The sequence below is a fragment of the Macaca mulatta genome, chromosome 1 (genome assembly GCF_049350105.2).
Source record: "Macaca mulatta isolate MMU2019108-1 chromosome 1, T2T-MMU8v2.0, whole genome shotgun sequence".
NCBI classification, from domain to species: domain Eukaryota; kingdom Metazoa; phylum Chordata; class Mammalia; order Primates; family Cercopithecidae; genus Macaca; species Macaca mulatta.
The window spans coordinates 17,002,199-17,023,228 of NC_133406.1; the positions used below are offsets into that span (position 1 = coordinate 17,002,199).

At 41.8% G+C, this 21,030-nt stretch overlaps 1 protein-coding gene across 1 annotated transcript in view; it reads right to left on the reverse strand.

Annotated features, from left to right (window-relative positions):
* Window positions 1-1,688: 1,688 nt before the first annotated feature.
* DISC1 (DISC1 scaffold protein) overlaps window positions 1,689-21,030 on the reverse strand; it is a gene marked incomplete at its 5' end in the record, with an annotated part of 329,302 nt that continues 309,960 nt past the window's right edge. Inside the window, 2 exon segments of the mRNA NM_001114355.1 lie at window positions 1,689-1,828; window positions 11,999-12,116. Coding sequence (NP_001107827.1) covers window positions 1,689-1,828; window positions 11,999-12,116 — 258 coding nt within the window.

Genomic DNA, 21,030 nt, shown 5'->3' on the forward strand with positions numbered 1-21,030 from the left:
CTCTCAGACTAATATGCTAATGCGCGTTGTGGTTCTCCAAGCAGATATTATGGTATGGTGTATTTATCAAAGGCACTTGACCGGAGAGGGGACTCCTTTGTTTAGAGAGCATCTCTTGGGGCCACCTTCCTCAGTGCATTTTGGGAAGTGCTGCCTAATTGAAATCAGCCTGTTTTGCAGCTGTCTCAATAGGAGTCCCAGCTGGGCCAAAGAAGCAGCCCAGCAGGAGCCTGAAATGCCCTTGCATTATTGAGTACTGCACTGATTTACTAAGTACTACATTGCCTATACTTATAGTACTGAGTACTAACTGCCCTGTGTCACTGAGTTCTGTGCTGTCCTACTGAGTACTACACTGTGTTACTGAGCACTCCACTGCCTTACTGAGCACTGCACTGTGTTACTGAGTATTGCACTGCCTTACTGAGTACTGTACTGCCTTGCTGAGTACTGTACTATATTACTGAGTACTGCACTGTTACTGAGTACTGCACTGCGTTACTGAGTATTGCACTGCCTTACTGAGTACTGTACTGTATTACTGAGTACTTCACTGTGTTACTGAGTACTGCACTGTATTACTGAGTATTGCACTGCCTTACTGAGTACTGCACTGTATTCCTGAGTACTGCACTGCCTTACTGAGTACTGTACTCCCTGAGTACTGCACTGCCTAACTGAGTACTGTATTGTATTACTGAGTACTTCACTGCCTTACTGAGTATTGTACTGTATTACTGAGTACTGCACTGTGTTACTGAGTACTGTACTGTGTTACTGAGTACTGCACTGCCTTACTGAGTACCGCACTGCCTGAGTACTGTATTGCGTTACTGAGTACTGCACTGCCTTACTGAGTACTGCACTGCTTTCCTAAATGCTGCACTGCCTGGCATTGAGTGAAACAGGTTCCACGGGAAAACAGAACAGGCGCAAACATTTTATACAGGTTTCCCCTGATCCATCCACAGCCTCACTGTGGGTAAATTTCATAAATTTCCTGATGAAACACAGACTCTCAGGGATCCTTTCTTCAGGTGCAATCATTGCCACAAAAGGAAAATTGAAAGGTGGCATACCACTGAGAGGCTGCTGTCTTACCAAAATATCTTTTGAAAGTTGCATATTAATTTTTCTAAGATAATATTAGATCACAGGAGAAGTAAGGTGAAAAGCTGTTAATTCCAGACTCTGAGGTTAATTAGCTCTCTTAGATTGTGCACCTGTAGGAATGTGTAACAGGTATGATGACAGAGTGTTATGCTTGGTTTCCTTTTTATAGAATCTTGAATCAGGAAATATTTTAGTCGCAGCAGAAGACAAATGCTACAGGGAAAAGAGACATTTTTCCAGAATTCACCCCAACTTCTCTCTAATGGGGGCTGAGATGAAAATATTCTCAAATCCTGTGCAAGCCATTCCCATGAATGACATGGAAGAGAAATTTTTGAGTGACATTTGGAAGGAAATTCAGCAAATCCATCTCTCTCTCCATATTCCAATTGCAGACTCCTCAGTTTCAGACTCATGAGAATGAACATGAGCCACCTTTCCACTGAAAGACCTCAAGGCTCTGTATCTCCATAATTAACTCAGGCACATTAGTTATGCAGGGGGAGGGGATAGCAGCCCCCCAGGTCCAAACTGTTGACATGGTGGCCCACCTCCCTCCCCCATCCCGTCTCTCCTCAGGCTTGTGCTTCCCGGACACCAGCTGTCATGCAGGAAGCTGCAGCTTCTCTTTCCCCTGCCTCCTTTGCTGGCTGGAGCTGCAGGATCATGGCCTGCAGAGTTTCCTTCACCATCTGGAGCTCCCTCTTGAGAGACTGTGGGCACGTTGTTAAGGAGCACATTCGAAGGTGATGGTGGCCCTCTGCAGCCTCCAAGGGATTGAAGAGCACGTGAGCCTACTGGAAGCAGATGGGCACTGCCACCTAATTGCAGTTTCAAGTTCTTTCAAATTGTATGAATTAAATATTAATATAAATTTTATACTTTTTCTTTTAAGAATGACTGCAATTTCTACAATGCCTGAGGTATTGACTATCTCAAGTCAGGTCTTAAAAAGGAAATGGAAGAGTCAGCTCTTAGCCGAGACAGATGGCCAACTTAGATGCTCAATGATATGCAGTTGGCGTGACCATAACTCCGGCTAAACCCCAAGTTGGGGCGGGGCAACTGTCAGATGCAAATACTCTTGACAGTGGAAAGGGTAGAATGCTTGAAATCAAAATCTCCTCGAGAAATACAGGATTTGGGGTCACCATAAGTCGGGAGAGGCATTCTGGACCAGACTCAGTTATTAACACGGTCTCTGTTCACCATTAACCAGTCTTGTCACCCTATGCAAACCGTTTAAAGCCTTAGTTTTCTCTTGAGATGATGACTTTGAAACCCCTCCAGGTCTAACCTGCTGTTACCTGTTAGTATATTCCCAGGGACTAGGAAGGGCACTCAAGACTAGATAGAGTCCATCAAAGGGCAGAGAGTTTGCCTTTTCCGGTTTGGTTGGTTGGTTCTTTTTTTTTCTTAAGCTGTTGGGCTCTTCGTTTTCTAACCTATAAAGTTATTTCTCACATGGAGGAAACAATCAAAGAGAACTTAGCAAACAGTAATAGATAAGGCTGTAGTTCTCTTAAGAAACGGGTTCTCGTCTGGGTGTTCAAGCAGGGGAATGTTTAACCAACAGTGGTTTTTCTGTCCATACATCATCCAGTTCATCCTTTCCCTTTTTACTTGTAGTCAGAACAACTCTAAGGTAAATGCAGGGTGAGAGTTGGGTTTAACAAGCAAACTGATCCATTTTCATCCAACAGGGACCAAGGGGGAAAGTAGAAATATGCTGACACCACCTAAATATGCTGAAGTCATCACATGAAGCCAGACCACTCCAATAGTACTAGATCAGACACGGAGGGAATGGAGAGCTTTGGGAAAGGGAGTCTGACTGTTTATAGACCACCTACACTACCATGTGGTTCTCCCAAAGTGCAATGTCGATGCAACGACAAGAGAAAAAGACACCCTTACAAACCACTGTGGAAAGCATTCCCTTTCTTTTTCTTTTTTTTTTTTCTTTTTTCTTTTTTGAGACAGAGTTTTGCACTTGTAGCCCAGGCTGGAGTGCAATGGTGTGATCTCGGCTCACTGCAACCTCTGTCTCCGGGGTTCAAGTGATTCTCCTGCCTCAGCCTCCCAAGTAGCTGCGATTATAGATGTGTGCCACCATGCTAATTTTTGTATTTTTAGTAGAAATGGGGTTTCACCAGGTTGACCACTCTGGTCTCGAATCCCTGACTTCAGGCAATCTGCCTGCCTCGGCTTCCCAAAGTGCTGGGATTACAGGCGTGAGCCACCACGCCCGGCCTCCTTTCTTTTTTCAACAAGGAACTTCAGAGGATCCTGGGAATTATGCAAATGAATCTCTTCTAAGCAAATGTGCTGAACCACCCTGAAAAGTTCTGGCAGTTTTTCACCTTCTTGAAGCTTCACCAGACTCTATCATTTGTGTAATTTACATGGATTTACTACTAGGGTTCTCTCCTTGCACTTGAACTTGAGGAAAATCGGAGGTGGGTAGGAGAGGGCCCAAGGGAGGAAAGAATCCAATATTTGCCTTTCTTTTTCTTTCTTTCTTTTTTTTTTTTAAAGAGGCTTTGGTTGCTTCCATTTCTTGCATAGCTCTGCTAATCTTTAGTGAAAACATATACGACTTCATACAAGCAAAAGCGTCAGTGGTCCCAGACTGAATACCAAACTGGAATTTAATCACAAAGTTATGCTGCATCTATGAAGAGCAGGCACGGAGCTTAAGCAGTTTATGAATCCTGACAAACTCCTGAGATTTAATTACCTTTGACATGTAGCCTGGGACTACATGCCACTATTTGTAATGTGCTAAATGATGACAAAGGTTTTTAGAGAGAGAACGTGAATCAAAATATGACGTTTCTTTAAAAACTCATAAAACTTCTGGCACTGGCAGAACACACGGAAAAGGTTAAAAGTAAGGAGTGAGAAGTTTCAAAAGCAAAAGACGAAGTTAGTCTATGACCAAATTAACACATCAGCCCCTCATACAACAACCACTAACACAGATAGGTGTCAGAAAACCAGCATTTGAGGAGGTAACGCCCTAGCTATGGTGAGCTCGGCAAATCATTGAATGCTTAATTATTCTACTTGTAAAATACTGAATCTGGTACCTTCCTCACAGGGTTAGGGTTCAAAGAAATATTTTTTCCTTGTGAGAGTATAGTGTCTTTTGTGAGTCGTCATGAGATTTAAAGTTTATTTCTTAATATAACAGATGTAACAAATACCTTAGGCTCTGTCAAAGCAGGGCTGGACATCAGAAATCCTAGAAACCTCATTTAATGAGCCTGTGGGGATAATAATCATTAAAATAATAATTAAAATCATATTTTATTTGCAAAGTACTTCTCTCTAACCAACCTGCCTCTATGATCCCTTACAAAGTGTGAGTTACAAAGCATTTTGGATGTACTGAAATGGAAGAGTGCCCAGGGAAAAATGCACAATGGGGTGGGGGAAAGCACATTCTAGAATAATTTGTATGGAATGATCCTAATTTTGTAAACAAAGACTATTGAGATAAGCCATTTATAGGTCTAGAAAAGGGCTTCAGGAGGACAAAGTAGTGATCTCCAGGTAGAGGCACTGGGAGGGAAACAGCTTTTTTATTTTCCATACTTCTGTGATATTCACAATGGAAATGCATTGCTTTCATATTTAAATCAATATGTTTATAAAATAAACCACTGGAAACATTTCCCTGTGAAGCAGTTGGGAAAAATGAAAGTGCAGAGAGAGATCCTCATTCTTTCTTTCATTCATTCAAACATTCAAATGTTTCCTGAGTTTCTACTGTGTGTTAACAAATATTATGGACACAGCAGTACAGGAGTGAATCAGTTACTGCTATCATGGATGGCATAAATACCTACGAGAGCAGCAGAAAGTAAACAGGCGCCATGTTGATAGTATGTCCAGCTGTGCTGTGTTCACAGTGAGATGGGAGGAGCTGTGGGAGGACCTGGAGCAGAGGGGTGACATTGTCAGTTTGGCTGCTGTACTGAAAATGGATTAAAGTGGGTAAGGGCAGAAGCAGAGAGTGACCAGTTAGGAGACCACTGCAATCGTTCAAGCAAGAAACAATCATGGCTTGACCAGGGTAGTGGCAGTGGAGGTAGGAGAGGTGGCTAGATTCTGGATGTGTTTTGCAGATACAATCAAGAGCATATGGTGACAGACTGGATGTGGGACATGGAAAATGGAAAAGCCATCAAGAAGGACTCCCTGATTTTTTATCTGAGCAAATAATTAGAAAAACACAAAACACATCTGTATTTTATTAAGGAGAGGACTAGGAATGAGCATTTGGTGTTTTTGGTAGAGGAGGGAAGGAATTGGATTTTAGACAGGATAAGTTGGACAAGCTTATCAGCCAAGAGAAGATGCTAAGTAGAAAATAGATAAAAGTCTGGCATTCATATTTAACCATATATTTTTAAAAAATATTTTGCAACATTTTCTCACTGACTTACAGAAAAATAAGCTATCTCATTTGATACATCTAAGCAAGATCTTAAGGCTAAGTAGTAGCTATAATCAGATTTTCTGATCACTAATCCAATAAGCTCACAGTTGAAGCCCATTGAGACACTTGACCTTGACCTTAATTTTTGTCAAATAACTGAAAAACAATTGGAATTTTAGGCAAATTGAAATTTTAGGCAAACTCCAAAACTATTGAAATTTTAGGCAAATCCCAAAACTAGAATAGAGGTGCTAACTGCACCTAACTGCAAGAATAGGCCTCAAAAAAGCAGAATAATTCTTATGAGGCCTGTGCCTTAGGGACCTGAGTTGCTAAGTATCTTCCCCCCATAACAGATATGTCACCAAGTACCTGTGGTATCTAAGGAAATTAGCAGATTCTTTATAACAACGTCACAGGGATGAACATCCTAACATCTTTAAAACACCTTTGGAACCCAAGCCCATTCTTTACCTCCCTGGAATAGACTATCCACATGGCAGGTAAGTATGTAACTTGTTAAAAATGTCTGCGTTTGCAATTAGCAAAGGAGTAAGACAGCAGGACACCTGCATTCAGGAATAGATGATAAGGCAATATTGTGATTTGGGGCACCATTTGCAAAAGATTCTGGAATTCTTTAGCTGGAGTCTTCTGTTTTTATAAGAAAACAATTGAGTGTCTTACTGTCAATGAAATGTCCAAGTGAGCATTTCAATGGCTTAGTCAAATTTCGGTCTTTGGTTCATCTGACCTAGTTTGATTCAAAAAGAAAAAATAGTACAAGTTGAGCATCCCAAATCCCCAAATCCAAAATTTGAAATGCTCCAAACTCCAAAACCTTCTGGGCACTGACGTGATGTTCAAAGGAAATGCTCATTGGAACATTTCAGATTTTGGATTTTTGGATTTGGTGTGCTCAACTAGTAAGTATAATGCAAATATTCCACCATCTGAAAAAATCAGAACTTCAAAACACTTCTAGTCCCAAGCATTTCAGATAAGGGACCCTCTTATCCTTTGAAAGTGCTGCTCCTATGCTACATTATTTCTTCTTACCGCCATTCCTTCCTGGGTAGCCACTACAGCCCATAGTGCTGGAGAATTCGTCTTTTAAGAGAAAAGAGGAAAACCTTGACTATACCCAAGACTTGATTCAAAGAATTTGATACTTGTACACGGAAACTCTGTGTTGCCTACCTTGTGCCAAGCCCACCTCGTGCTTAGCCAGAAGCAGGACAGCCCTGTGTCTATACCCTTGCCCTCCCCCACTCACTGTGGGGCTCCAACTCTTCCTTGTCCTGCTTCAAAGCCAAGTGAGAGCCTAAGGAAAGAACTGTGACTACTGTATCTGCATCAGCCCATCACTCACAAAGCTTTAGATACTGCCATCTTAGGCTCTGAGTTTTCTTTCTTTTCTTTCTTTCTTTCCTTTCCTTCTTTTCTTCCCTTTTTCTCCCTTCCCTTCTTTCCCTTTTCCCTTCCCTTCCCTTCTCCTTTCCCTTGTCTCTTCTCCCTTCCCGTCCTTCTCCTTCCCCTCTCCCTTCCCTCCCCTTTTCTTTCCTCTTTTCCTTTTCCTTTCCTTTCCCCTCTTTCCCTCCCTCCCTCCCTTCTCTCTCTCTTTCTTCTTTCTTTTTCTTCCTTTCTTTTCTTTCTTCTTTCTTTTTCTTTCTTTCTTTCTCCTTCCTTCCTTCCCTCCCACCCTCCCTCTCTCCCTCCCTCCCTTCCTTCCTTCCTTCCTTCCTTCCTTCCTTCCTTCCTTCCTTCCTTCCTTCCTTCCTTCCTTCCTTCCTTCTTTCCTGTTCTCTCTCTCTCTCTCTCTCCCTCTTCTCTCCTTCTTTCCTTCCTTCCTTCCCACCCTCCTTCTTTGGCAGTGTCTTACTTTGTTGCTCAGGGTGGAGTGTAGTGGTGTGCAATCTCAGCTCACTGCGACCTCCACCTCCTGGGTTCAAGTAATTTTCATGCCTCTGGAGTAGCTGGGACTACAGGTGCACATCATTACGTCCAGTTAATTTTTGTATTTTTAATAGAGATAGGGTTTTGCCATGTTGCCTAGGCTGGTCTCGAACTCCTGGTCTCAAGCAATCCACCCATCTCAGCCTCCCAAAGTGCTGGGATTAAGGTGTAAACCACCACACCCGGCCAGGCTCTGGATTTTTTTTATCTATAAACTACGTGAGTGGAGCTCCATGATCCACATGATCCCTCTTCCAGCCCCTCAGCTCTAGAAGTGGAAAACATCTCCAAGGAGGCAGGACAATTTCCCATAATTCCTGTTACCTTTGTCTGTTCAAGCTAAAAATTTGAAAGTTGAACTAAAACAGGGTCCTACAGAGCTGTGGTGTTTGCGCACAAGCCTGGATGTATTTAGAGCATGCCATCGAGCACCACCAAAACTAATCAATTGGGCACCATGCACTCCAAATAAGCAGAGAAATAGAATTCCACAAGGGCTTCCCAGACATGAATGTAAATACAACCGCAAATAGAACCAGAGTGTCTCTACCTCGTCTATGACTGAGGGGCAGGCAGAGCTGCCCTGAGGGCTTTGAAATATGCCAAAAAGGTACATATCACAAGTGTACTTCTTTTCCTTTGAAAGTGTGTCGTAGAAATTGAAGGAGGAAGAAAATGAGAAAATTCCTGCTTAAAAATCCACCTTCATTTGGAAGGTTTTTGGTTGCAACATTTTGAGCATGGAGGAGACATCACACACAATCAAAATGTTTTTCAAAACATAACTGCTAATTAGGACCCCAGATGACTGTGAAAATGCACTAGAAATTCACGCTAAGGCTCCTGGAAGTCCCAGCTTGACTGGCTGTGAAGTCACACCTCCTGTCCCCTTCTCAGGCACTAGGCGTAGCCACCTCTCCACCGCCAGCTCTCCCAATTAATGGTGCAGACTGTTTTCAGACACTCGCTGCCCCAGTAGCTGATGGGTTTGTGTTGTTATTTGGTCATACTACATGTAATTTGGTGAGCCTGTCAGGACGATGAAGAGGCAGGGGCTGTTTCCTCTCCCTCCTTGGATTTGTCAATCAGTGTCTTCTTGATAAAAGTAGGAGACACCCAGTAGGCTGCCCATAACACGGATATTAAATCAGGAGGCCACAAGGACTTATTTGGAAACTCAGTCCCACTGCCCAACCCTAGCCTCTGTTGATGCCACACTAATAGTCCTTATGCACACATATGGTTTATGCAAAAACTAAGTGTTTTCCACACAAAGAATAAACATCCATGGTAGCATCTGTGGCTTGAGTCTTTCAGACGTGGACGTCCAATGTGGGCTTACATTAATCACATTCCAATGTGGACTTAGATTAATTGGGTACCCTCTACCTCACATGCACAGCAGGCTCTGGCAGCATGCTTAATGGAATCAAACAAAATACTGCACTCACTGTGCAATCCTTCTGTATCGTTGACAACAAGCTGTTTCTTTCAGCCACACTCAGCATTGTATCTTTGATCAAACATGGAAATATAAACCAGTCAGAGTTTGGCTGTAGGATTCTGGCAGCCTCTCTGAATCTCTAGAGAAGCTCTAATTTGAAACGACTTTTGTTTGTGTAGGGGAGCCTCCGTAGAGCCTTGTAAACATGTCTTTCTATCTTAGGGTGTAATGTTCCACTCAAATTTAAGTGCCTCTTTGTATGAATTCAAAGACACCTTCTGTGTATTTATTCTCAATCAGTGACAGAACAAAAGACTGGAATTTGAAGAAAAGTCTGGATTGAAATCCATATCGTGGTGTAGATTTTATTGGAGGGAGGGAGAGAGCTGACTTCAGTACCTAAACCAGTGCTTCTCTGCTTATCACAGCAGAGATCAGCAAAATTCTCAAAAAACATAACATCAGTAAAATACTTTTATTATAGCTTAAAATTTTAAAGTAATTGTGTGTTCCATAGAACAGACCTGTCCATTTACGTATAGGCAATAGCTGCTTTCTGATGGGCCAAATAGGACCATGGGGCTTGTGGCTGGAAAGTTCTGCTACTCGTCAGAAATGACCTTGTGCCAGCCAAGTCGTTCTTATTTTTCGACTGTCAAGTCTTGTTTTTTTCGACTGTCAAGTAGGGATAATAATCCCTATCTATTTATAGACATTTTATTAGAATTAAATGACTTTTCATCTAAGCTATTGTGGAGCTACTGATTGATTCCTTTAAGCGTTTATTACAAAATAGTTGAATCAATGTACCTTGAAACTTTTTGTGCATAAATGGGATATTCTTGGAGCTTGTGACTAATTTACTGTGAGACAAATGGACTTGGATAACACTTTTCTACCTAAAATCATGTACTTACCCATGGCTACATTAAACGTACATTGTGAATATGGCCTTATTGAACCCCCATAAAAACCTTAGAGGTGTATGTTATCCTGACGTTACAGATGGGAACCCTAATGCTTAAAGAGGCATTATCACTTATCCATGATCCCACTGCTACTAAATCTGGCTTGGATCAGCTGTGGAAAAACTAAAAGGATCTTGTTTAAACACTGCTTAACCCCTTTTATTCTCAGGGGTCTTTGCTAGAGCTGCCTCCCAGCTCTAGTAAAAATACGATCCAATTCTCCAGAATCAAACTAACCTTTTAGAAAATTTCACAAGAGACCAGCACAGAACCCTGATTGCAGCCCTCAGAACTGCTACCTGAAGACAGAGGTACCTCCTACTCAGGAACTGCCCATTTGCTGGGCTGGGGAACGGGAACTCCTTCATATCCATGGACTCTCTGCAGTGGGTTGCTCCTCTGTGCCCCATCATCTGCCCATTTGCTGGGAGCCATACCACCTTAGACGTGCTCAAAGATTTGTGACCCCATGAACATGGAATAAATGAAAACGCCATCCTTATTCTATGTTTCTATGTTTCTTTGGGAAACTTTCTGATAATAGCTTAAATACAAGATTCTTAAGAGGCAGGAAATTATGAAGAACAGAATATCTGCTTTTCAAAATTTACCTAAAGCAATGTGAAAATCGTTGCTGATTAAGTTGAATAAATTTTCTGCTCAGCTTAATAAACAAGGTCAAAAATATAAAGTTATAGCAAGGAAGGAAGCATAGCATTGGATCTATCATTAAATCGCAGATCTGAGTATTTGTGACTAAGATTAGTCCTTGGCCATTCAAAGCTACTTACACACACACACACACACACACACACACACACACACACACAGAGCCCATAAAGTATGGTAAAAACTGGAATTCTAAAAAGTAAGACAGCAATGACAAGCAAAGACCAAAATAGCTAAATTTCCCACAAACGCATCTAATAAAAGACATTCTACTGAATAGAAAGATGAATAGGGAAGTGTTTTTGGCTACAGAAGTGTCAACTTGTGATTAAATAACTGAAAGGATATAGGGCTGCATATCCCTTCACCCACTGTGTACCCATTCGTTTGCTCTCAGCAGAACCAACCAGCGACAAACTGTGTCCACAGATCAACATAGAATGGAGTGCTTCATACGGATGCATACCCAAGCCAGTATGTTCTCAAGCCATCTTGCTCATTAGCAGCTAGTTTTGAGGAAGGTGTTTATAGGTTAACAGCAAGGATGTTAAGTCTGGTGCAAGAAATTCTATCACTGGCAACCAGAAAGGACTAAATTCAGTTCAACCATGTGTACATGGTTAGAAGTTGAAAGGAAATAATCCAAAGTCCTGTTTGTTTTGTTACTCTACTGCCCATTACTAGGTAGAGTTGCTAGATAAAGAAACTCAGAGGTGGATTTAGGACACTTGGTATTGAAAAAGCTCATAGGAAAATGAGCCAGTCAACTGTTTTCTTCCACCAGGGCCACACAGAGCCAGCTTTACACCCACTGGAAACTGCATTTTGCTTTGGCTTCCTTGTGTGCATGTCTGAACTTAATTGTTAGTGGTTGGGTTTAGCAATTAAAAATATTGAATTGCAGCTGGATGTGGTGGCTCAAGCCTGTAATCCCAGCACTTTGAGGGCCAAGGCAGGTGGATGACTTGAGGTCAGGAGTTCTAGATCAGCCTGGCAAACATGGTGAAACCCCGTCTCTACTAAAAATACAAAAAAATTAGCTGGGCATGCTGGCGGGCACCTGTAATCCCAGCTACTCAGGAGGCTGAGGCAGGAGAATTGCTTGAACCCAGGAGGTGGAGGTTGCAGTGAGCTGAGATCACACCATTGCACTCCAGCCTGGGCATCAAAAGTGAGACTCCATCCCAAAAAAAAAAAGAAAAGAAAAAAAATACTGAATTGCTTACCGAAAACTAGAGAGAAAATGTTTCATACCTGATAATCTCAGAGATCTGAGGTGCTTTGCACTATACATAACAGCAGCATCTATTTGTTGCCATCTTCTGAGGCATAACTACCTTTTAAAGACTTTCTTCTATAAAATAACTTTGTCTTGCTTAATCTGCAAGATGAAAAGGATATGAATGAGATCTTCATCGTGACTGTGGATTGCTGTGTGAAGTTGATCTTCCAAGTACAATAGCTTCTTGCCTATGTCTTCACACTTTTCTCCAAGTTCTGCAGAAAGGATGTAAGATTCCTGGCGAGAGGGGTGGGGGAAACAAGATCACTGGTTAGAGCCGTGAACACAGACCATACACAAAGGGAAGCTTCCTGGAAAGAGCTCTCCCAGTTTCTGCATCTCAGTCAGAATTGTGCTAGGGCCTGTGTCTCCCCTGGGGATCAAACTTGAGAAGCTGTGAACGGATTTCAAGTAATGACCAAAGAATGAGCTTTGTCTACATAGTTCCACAGCCTACCTCCCTTGTCTGGTCATTTCAAAGTGCTACTTCCAGTATGTCAAGTCCCAAAGTGGATTTATCAAACAGAAACTCTGAATCTTCCAGCTGTATCAATGGGCAAATTCAAAATTTAATAGGGATTCTAAAAAAAGTGGGGAGGGGGTCATAGCAGCAACTGGGCTAACCTGTAAGGACAAAGGGAATATTCCTTTAAGGACACAGGAATTGACTAGGGCACTGAACATTTGTTTACACACTGACCACAGTCCCTGAATGCTAGAATATAAGTGCCATGAGGTGTATATTGCACATACAGCTGCGGCTACCACCACCATATATGGGAGCTTAAGCCCCATAAGAGCAGGATGATGATGTCTTGCTTGTTGCTGGTCCTAGAGTCCCTGGCATAGTATCTGGCACATGACAGGCAGGTAGTATTGATTGATTTAATGAATGAACAGTTGAGTCTTAGAGCTCCTTCCTTCTCTCACGTTTTCCCTTCAAACTTATTTCTATGAGCCAGAAAAGGGCCTTCTTTATGTTACTTTCCTGCACAAAACCACCACAGAGCAGAGTCTAAACTCTGCCTTCATATGACCCGGCACAAAGCCCATGGTTCAGCTGTATCCCCTCTACTCTCCTAAAGGCAAGCTAAGCTTTGCCAGCCAGACTAACCTGGTTGCCTTCTCTCATGCTGTTCTTTTTGCCCATGCATTCTTCCCCATTCTTCTCTGAAACCCAACCTTTCCTTCAAAGGCCCCAAATAATAATTTCACCTTGTAGGGCAATCATTCTGATAAGTGCTGTGTCCACTCAAGTGAGGTAAGTTCCCTGTGGATAAGGGCCATGGGTTCATCATTCATCCCAGGGCCCCAAGTTCAAAGCTGGGCATGTAGAAGGCCACAGACTTGTAAAGGAAAACAATAAACAAGGTTAAGAAAACGAGAACAGAAGATAGAGATTCTTAGAATAAAGCAGGGGGAGAAGCAAGAAATGAGCTCAGAATTAAAACTTAAATGTAAAGGTAATATTTCCTCAACTAAGAGTGAAAAGCTTAGAAGATACACTAAAAAATTTTTGCAGGTCAGATGCAGTGGCTCGTAGCTGTAATCCCCGTACTTTGGGAGGCTGAGGTGGGTGAATCATAAAGTCAGGAGTTCGAGACCAGCCTGGCCAACATGGTGAAACCCCATCTCTACTAAAAATACAAAAATTAGCTGGGCATGGTGGTGGGTGCCTGTAATCCCAGCTACTCAAGGGGCTGAAGCAGAAGAATCGCTTGACCCCAGGAGGCGGAGATTGCAGTGAGCCGAGATCACAACACTGCACTCCAGCCTGCGCAATAGAGCAAGATTCCGTCTCAAAAAAAAAAAAAAAAAAAAAGCCTAAGGTAAACGATTAAGATATGTATTCAGCTTAAACTACAAGGTTACTACAAAAGCTACAGTGAATACCACACAATAATATCAAAATGCCCAGGTGTGCGATAATAGTCCCGTTAAAAGGTCTTTGGAGATGATGCGTTATATAATATTATAATCAGGATACACAAATAACAACTAAATTCAGGTATATAATTTGACTTTTGCTATATTAGCTTTAAAATTTACATGCCAATGGCCAACTACATTAGAATAAAATAGTGCTAATGGGAACTGCAAATAACTATTGTAAATACTGGAGAAGTCTAGTATATTGAAGAATGAGCTACAAGCTACAGAATGAGCTATACACATTTACTGCAAGTAAGCGTATATAGAAAAGAAATCTAGTGGCAATAACATACAATTGTGGGGACATATGGACACAATTAAAGGAACTTTAATGTGAAGCACCCAGGAAGGCTTACTTGAAATTGACCATAACAGTGGTGAGAACAGAGCAAATATATAAAAATCACAGATACATATATATATGTATATATTTTTTTCTGATCCCAAAATAAAATTATCAGTCAAAGATGTGAAATTGAGGGTGGAAGATTACATGGAAGTGTAGGAACTGGATAATGAGTAACACCGTCATCACACATGAAATAAATGAGACACTAAGAAAAAGAACATCTGGGAAAAAATGATTGACAGTCATGAAACCACAAATCATACAGGAAGGAGAAAAATACACTGTTAGCAGGAAAATACATATGACTGAAAACACACTTAAAGAGAGAAAAAGCATAGACTCAGAACAGAAAACCAAGGAATTTAAAACACCCTTAAATGAAATCAAATGACTCAATCTTCATCTTACGGCTACAACAAATATGAAATCAAAGCTAAATTAAACAAATTTAAAATACAGTTTTACATTTCTCCCCCAAACATATAATTCCTGCTTGTTTGCCTTTTTAAATTATGTGCAGATTGATAGTAATGGCATAAATTTTGGAAAGCAATTTCAGACCACATAACAAGCATTTTAAATTGTTCATATCTTAGGACCCAATAATTTCCCTTCCTGGAATCTATCAAAAAGAAATAATTTGTTCATTTAAATTGAAATAACTTTTATTAAGCCCTTGTAATAAGCATGGAAGAATGCCTATCACATATATGTCAAATAGAAATAAAAGATTTTTCATGCAAAAATGATGGCATTAAAAGTATGGGAAAGAGGAAATAACTGTCCAACAATAAAGGGAATAGTTAAAATAAGTTCTGGTATATTAGATTTGAATTTAGCCACTAAAGTCATTTTTAATAAAAGAGCATTTAATGATGATGAAATAACTCAAATAGGCAAAGCATTAAAATATTTATAATTATTATTTTGTGGGGCAGTATTACAGGAAATTTTTATTTTCTTCTTTATACTTGCCTGAACCTTTAACATTTCTAAAATTTGGAAAAAAGTTACCAAAAACCCTAATTCGAACCATAACGAAAAAGGAAGAAATTTACCTGAATTTTTTTTTAGTTTTTTAGAGATTAAAAAACAAAGAATATAGCATAAGGGAACAATTCACAGAGCTCAAGTCACCTTGTTAGCTAACAGAAGATCTGACTGGCATTCTTTTGTGGGGCTGGTTTTCCAAGGCAGTTACAGGATCTCTCTCAGGCTTGTGCAGCAGCCACTACTTGTTGGTCTGACAGCTTGTGATTCTGAACTGAGAGGATATTGAATGTGAACCAGGTGGATATGACTTAAGAGATGTATTACTTTACTATAAGGCTCTCACTTGAAATCTTGGGAATAGAATTAGTTTAGACCTAAACTGACAATTGACAGCTGATGAGAGAGTAGATTAATATGTTTCTATCAATCTGATGAAAAATTCTGTTCTGTCCAAAGAAATCTGTCTGTCCAGAGAGAGCAGTGTGGGATCAGAACTATGGGTATCGGCTGGGTGTGGTGGCTCATGCTTGTAATCCCAGCACTTTGGGAGGCCGAGGCAGGCGGATCACAAGGTCAAGAGAGACCATCCTGGCCAACACGGTGAAACCCTGTCTCTGCTAATAATACAAAAATTAGCTGGGTGTGGTGGCTCACACCTGTAGTCCCGGCTACTCAGAAGGCTGAGGTAGGAAAATTGCTTCAACCCAGGAGGCGGAGGTTGCAGTGAGCCAAGATCGCACCACTGCACTCTGGCCTAGCAACAGAGGAGACTCCACCTCAAAAAAAAAAAAAAAAAAAAGAAAGAAAGAAAGAAAAAAAGAACCATGGGTATCAGCTGTGCAAAGTTACCCAGGTCCTGCCTACTAGCCCATAAATCAGGGACTAGGCAAAACTTCCTTGGCCATTTCCATACCATGCCCAGGTATGGCAGTGTAGCTGTGGTCATAGCAACACACTTTTCTGGAACATTGCCTCTCCACCATCAAGAAACAGAGTTTATTACTTCTCCTATTAAACCTGGATGGCCCTTGAAATTCCTTCAATGTATAGAACATAGTGAAGGTGACACTGCCTGACTTGCAAAGTCAGGTCATAAAAGGTGACATGTCTTTTTAGATCACCCACCCTGGAACCCAGCCTCCATGTTGTGAGGAAGCCCAAGCTATGGACGGGCTGTTTATAGACATCTGGATGAGAGCCTCAGCTAAAGCCCTAGTCAACAGCCAGACTTGGGAAGGACCGAACCTTCAGATGGTCCCAGCCCCTGTCTTCAAGTCATTCAGCTAACACCCAGACATTGTGGAGCAGAGACACCCTCCTCACTGTGCCCCACCCCAACTTCTGATCTACAGATCCACAAATATCCTAAATAGTTCCTTTAAATCACTAAGTTTGTGGTGATTTTGATGCAGCCATAGTAGCTAAAACAGTGGGCTTACATGGGTTGTCCCTACACAGAACCTCACATGAGTAGATATATTGCAAAATGCTAGCAAGAAGTGCATCTCCACTGGTACCTAGTTAGGGAGCTAACTGACGAGACTTTTGGAGCTCACTAAAGTGCTAATACCTCTCAGGGAGGGGAGCTCCTACCCACGCAGGGCACTATGGCCATGAGGCTGGGAAGTGCAACAAAGACATTACGAGTGGCCACCGCCACTGGTCAGTGATCCCAGATCCCTGGCTCCTAGTTTAATACGTAAGTTATTGAACAGTACAGGCACATTTTCTGAGGGGTGTGTGTGTGTGTGTGTGTGTGTGTGTGTGTGTGTGTGTATGCACCAAGTATAGTCAAAATTTCCTAGAAAATTCCTCAGGAAGATATACCACAGTAAGTCCAACATATCTGATTACAACCCACAGGGCCTCACTTTCTTCCAGCTTTAGGAGAAGTGGCTCCTTCTTCAGTGGACACTTAGCAGAGCAAGGTGCTCACATCATGAGAGGCAGAAAGGTAAGAAACATACAGATTCCTGTCTCCTGGGCCCTCACACTGGCCTTGGGACACACCCACTGCCTAGACTGAAGGACAACATTGCTGTCTATTTAAATAATCATGTCCTCCTGGTACGTGATGTTTATATGTTACGGTCACACAAGACGGCATAGTCTCTGCAGGAAGCATTGAGCGTATTACACCACTTCTAGTTTTTCCCCTGCTTTGAAAGTACCTGCTGGAGTATGTTCTCTCAAACCAATGGGCTTTAGGCCTTATTCTGCAGAGATCCCCTGGTAGGAGGAAAAGGGTTTTTATTGTCAACCCTACCCCAATTTCTAATTTTATCTGTTTTATTTGTTAAGCCTTCGTAGAAAGCTAAATAAATAAATAAATAACGGGAGCTGTTGAAGAGAGTTTGTTTGCTTGTTTTAAAAGAAAAGAAACTTTTTTTCAAAGAAGGTATCCTTAGTGAAAGCTTTGGAAGCACTGCCATTTCTGTTTAAGCCAAAATAGTGAGTTGTAAGCCAGGTGTATTAATCAGGAGGCTCTGCCTTGGGTTATAACTGCAAGAGAAATGGAACTTCCTTATCTTAACACCATCTTGTTTCCCAGGACAGCAAATGCATTTACAAAGCTCTGCCTCCTTCACGGCTACTAAGCATGTCGGAAACCTTCCCTGAGAATCTTAATACCTAGAAGCAGAGAGTGCTGCTGGATTTGGTAGGGGTCTTAGGAACCATCCTCAAGATTCAATTCCTTCTTTTACACACAAGAGGCTCGAAGAGTCCTTTAATTTTTATTTATTTTTATTTTTTTTGAGACAGAGTTTCGCTCTTGTTGCCCAGGCTGGAGTGCAATGGTGCAGTCTCGGCTCACTGCAACCTCCGCCTCCTGGGTTCAAGCGATTCTCCTGCCTCAGCCTCCCAAGTAGCTGGGATTACAGGCATGTGACTCCATGCCAGGCTAATTTTTGTATTTTTAGTAGAGGTGGGATTTCTCCATGTTGGTCAGGCTGGTCTCGAACTCCCAACCTCAGGTGATCTGCCTGCCTTGGCCTCCCCAAGTGCTGGGATTACAGGCGTGAGCCACTGCACCCAGCCAAAGAGGCATGTAACTTGGACAAAGTGGTGATGGAAAGAAATCAGAGAAGCAAACAGTGAGCGCCTGAAGACATGGTGTTCTCTTCCCTTCTACCCTCAGAACTCTGCAAAGTCTCAATTCCTGGAGCATTCAGTCTTATTAAAGGGATATGCTCCCTCCAGGACACAAAGGCATACTGAGTGGAGGTGACAGTGATGACGGCCATGACAACCTGGGATGCAATGATGGGATGCAAGGACCCCCCATTCACAAGTCCATAAAATACCAGGCTGGAAGCAGAGAAAAGCAAGTGGGCACATGGGAAAGGCGGCGAGAATGTCTCCTTTCCTAATAAGAACATGAGTATCTGGTCCCATCTCTCCCATCAACTCTGTAGATTCCAAATAAACATAGTCTGAACCATGTCCACAACTTCACACACCGAGTGTCTCTCTGTGTGCAATTTGTAACTTTTGCTCCCATTTGTGTTTTAAATTAAATGTGACCAAAAAAGAGAAAGCCTGCATGACTGATACTTGATAATTAAAAATGCCACCCACTACAAAGCCACCGGGATTCCTAGCCGAAATGGAGTTTTGTAGGATTTGCAATTCTGAATGGATCATTTAAAATACAGGTTGCTTGGCAGTTCAAAATGTCTTTGAAGACGCTCCAGTAATTTGTCTTGTCAGGCGGTCCTTTCAGCAATTCAAATTATTATATTTTTTCCTTTCTGAACATCCATCCCATCATTTAGCCCTGGGAATAATTGTTTTCCCTGCAGGTCAGAATGAAAAGCAGCTACAACAGGTAAATGGTCTGACTGCTACACCTAACACCCCCTCTCTTCAAAACCCTGCAGATTCCACTTCTTCCAGGAACACTTCAATCCCGATTCTCCAACCCTGCCTGCCTCTGGGTAAGAGGAGTTCCTCCCTGCGTGTGCAACCGCCTGTCTTCCTCACCAGATGATGACAGAATGATGTCCCGCCCCTGCCTCTATCGTCCTACCTTGCTCATACAAGGTGCCCAGTAATGCTTGTTGCAGCAATGAATGGAGACTCCTGTATCTTATGAGAACTTGGAAGAAGCTGTGCTGGTTTTCAGACTACACTTCCAAGAGATCATTTCACCCAAGTATAAAGAGCCAGGAAGGCAAACCAACAAGAAGAACCTTTCTGGATGCTGAACACATGCCTTTGCCTCCGTGCAACCAAGAACAGCCTGGGTTAATTTTCTTGCCACAGGGACAGCCATGGGGTCCTGGGGTCCTCCACAGTACTGCTGTACACACATGGCTTTTATTGGCCTCCATGAAAGCCCTACCGTCTTCCCTGCTGTCCCTCCACACGGGAATGATTCAGTAGCACCGACTCAGTCAGGCAATATTTCAAATATAATTTGCTTAACTCACCTCATGATCAAAACCCATAGGCGGGAATGTTTGGGCAGAAATTTTCAGCTGTGTTGAATTAGAGCTGATGTCAAATTTCTGTCCTGCTCATCCAACTCAGGGAGTGTGATTTAAAAACAGAAAATGGGATTTCCTTTGTTAGGCAGGATTTTCCCATTAAAGTGACTTTCAAAAAACATTTTTCTATAAAAGTGTATACCCAGAAAAGCATTCAGTTGCTAGCCTGAGCAGATGTCTAAACCACATGCCCCAGTGAGAAGAACAGCCACAAATTCCATGACCAGGGTCTCCAAGGACATTTTTACTTAGTTATAGTTCCCATAACAAGGCTTAAGTCTTTCCCTGTGACATTTGGAAGATACCAACATTTAAAATTTTAGAACTGGAGCTTATATTCAAAGTGTAGGGAATATATTACTAAATAATAATGGTTGTTTTGATACGAGAAAGTATCTGGAAACAATAGCTCATCAGGCTGTATCTAGAGTGATGAGGAAATCATATTTATTATTTCTATTCTGAATAGAAAATACCTTTGGAAGAGGTAACTGTTTACATTAAATTGCTAGGTAGGCGGGTATTACTGTGGCTGCCAACTCTACTTAGGAAAAGCTTCCACACCTAATAGAGCATACATTTGCAGAAATCTTATCATCAGTGGAGATTTGCCACAAATTTGAGCAGACGGACTACACCTTGGGTTGAGTCACTGGATCAAGATGATTTAAATAGTCTATTTCTTAAGATGCTGTCAAGAGTTATTCTAAAGGGAGGGGCTATGTGAAGTCTGAAAGAGTGTCAAGAAATAGAATAAGAAAAATCTCAAAACTGAAGTAAGAAGTACTGCTAGGATTCCAAGATTAATCTGAGAAAGCAGGCAGTTACCCTTCAGGTCTCTCTTTCAGACATTGTGCTGGGGGCTGTGCTGAGAAGTCATCACTTACTTCTACCCTTGCTAGGGATCAGTGGTGCAGGGGAGGGGTTAGTACCTGTAACTCTAGCATGAACCTCCACCTTGGATATGGTACTCTTTGCTGTGACTCAACTGCTTACCCAGATCCTTATTTCCCTTGGCTGTGTAATAAGACATCAGCAATACCTATCCACAAAAGTATATTTGCCAATCCATAAAAATATTTAATTCCTGCAGTGCAAGTCACAGGCTACACAGTAAGACAAACACACGCACAAAAAAGACAGGTATTCCTTTATGGCCTTCAAGCCAACTGTTTACATATTTTACATATTTTGGAGCTATAGCAGTATTTAAGTTTTTTTAAAATTTTAAAAACGTAAAATTGAACACAGCACACACACATGCTTACAAGCCAAAAATGCTACTTGAGCCTCATAATGGTTGTTACAGCGTGAAGTCTCACTCGTTCTCCTCTGGCTTGAGGTAAACCCGATGTGATTACCACCATCCGTGAGCTTAGCTGATGCA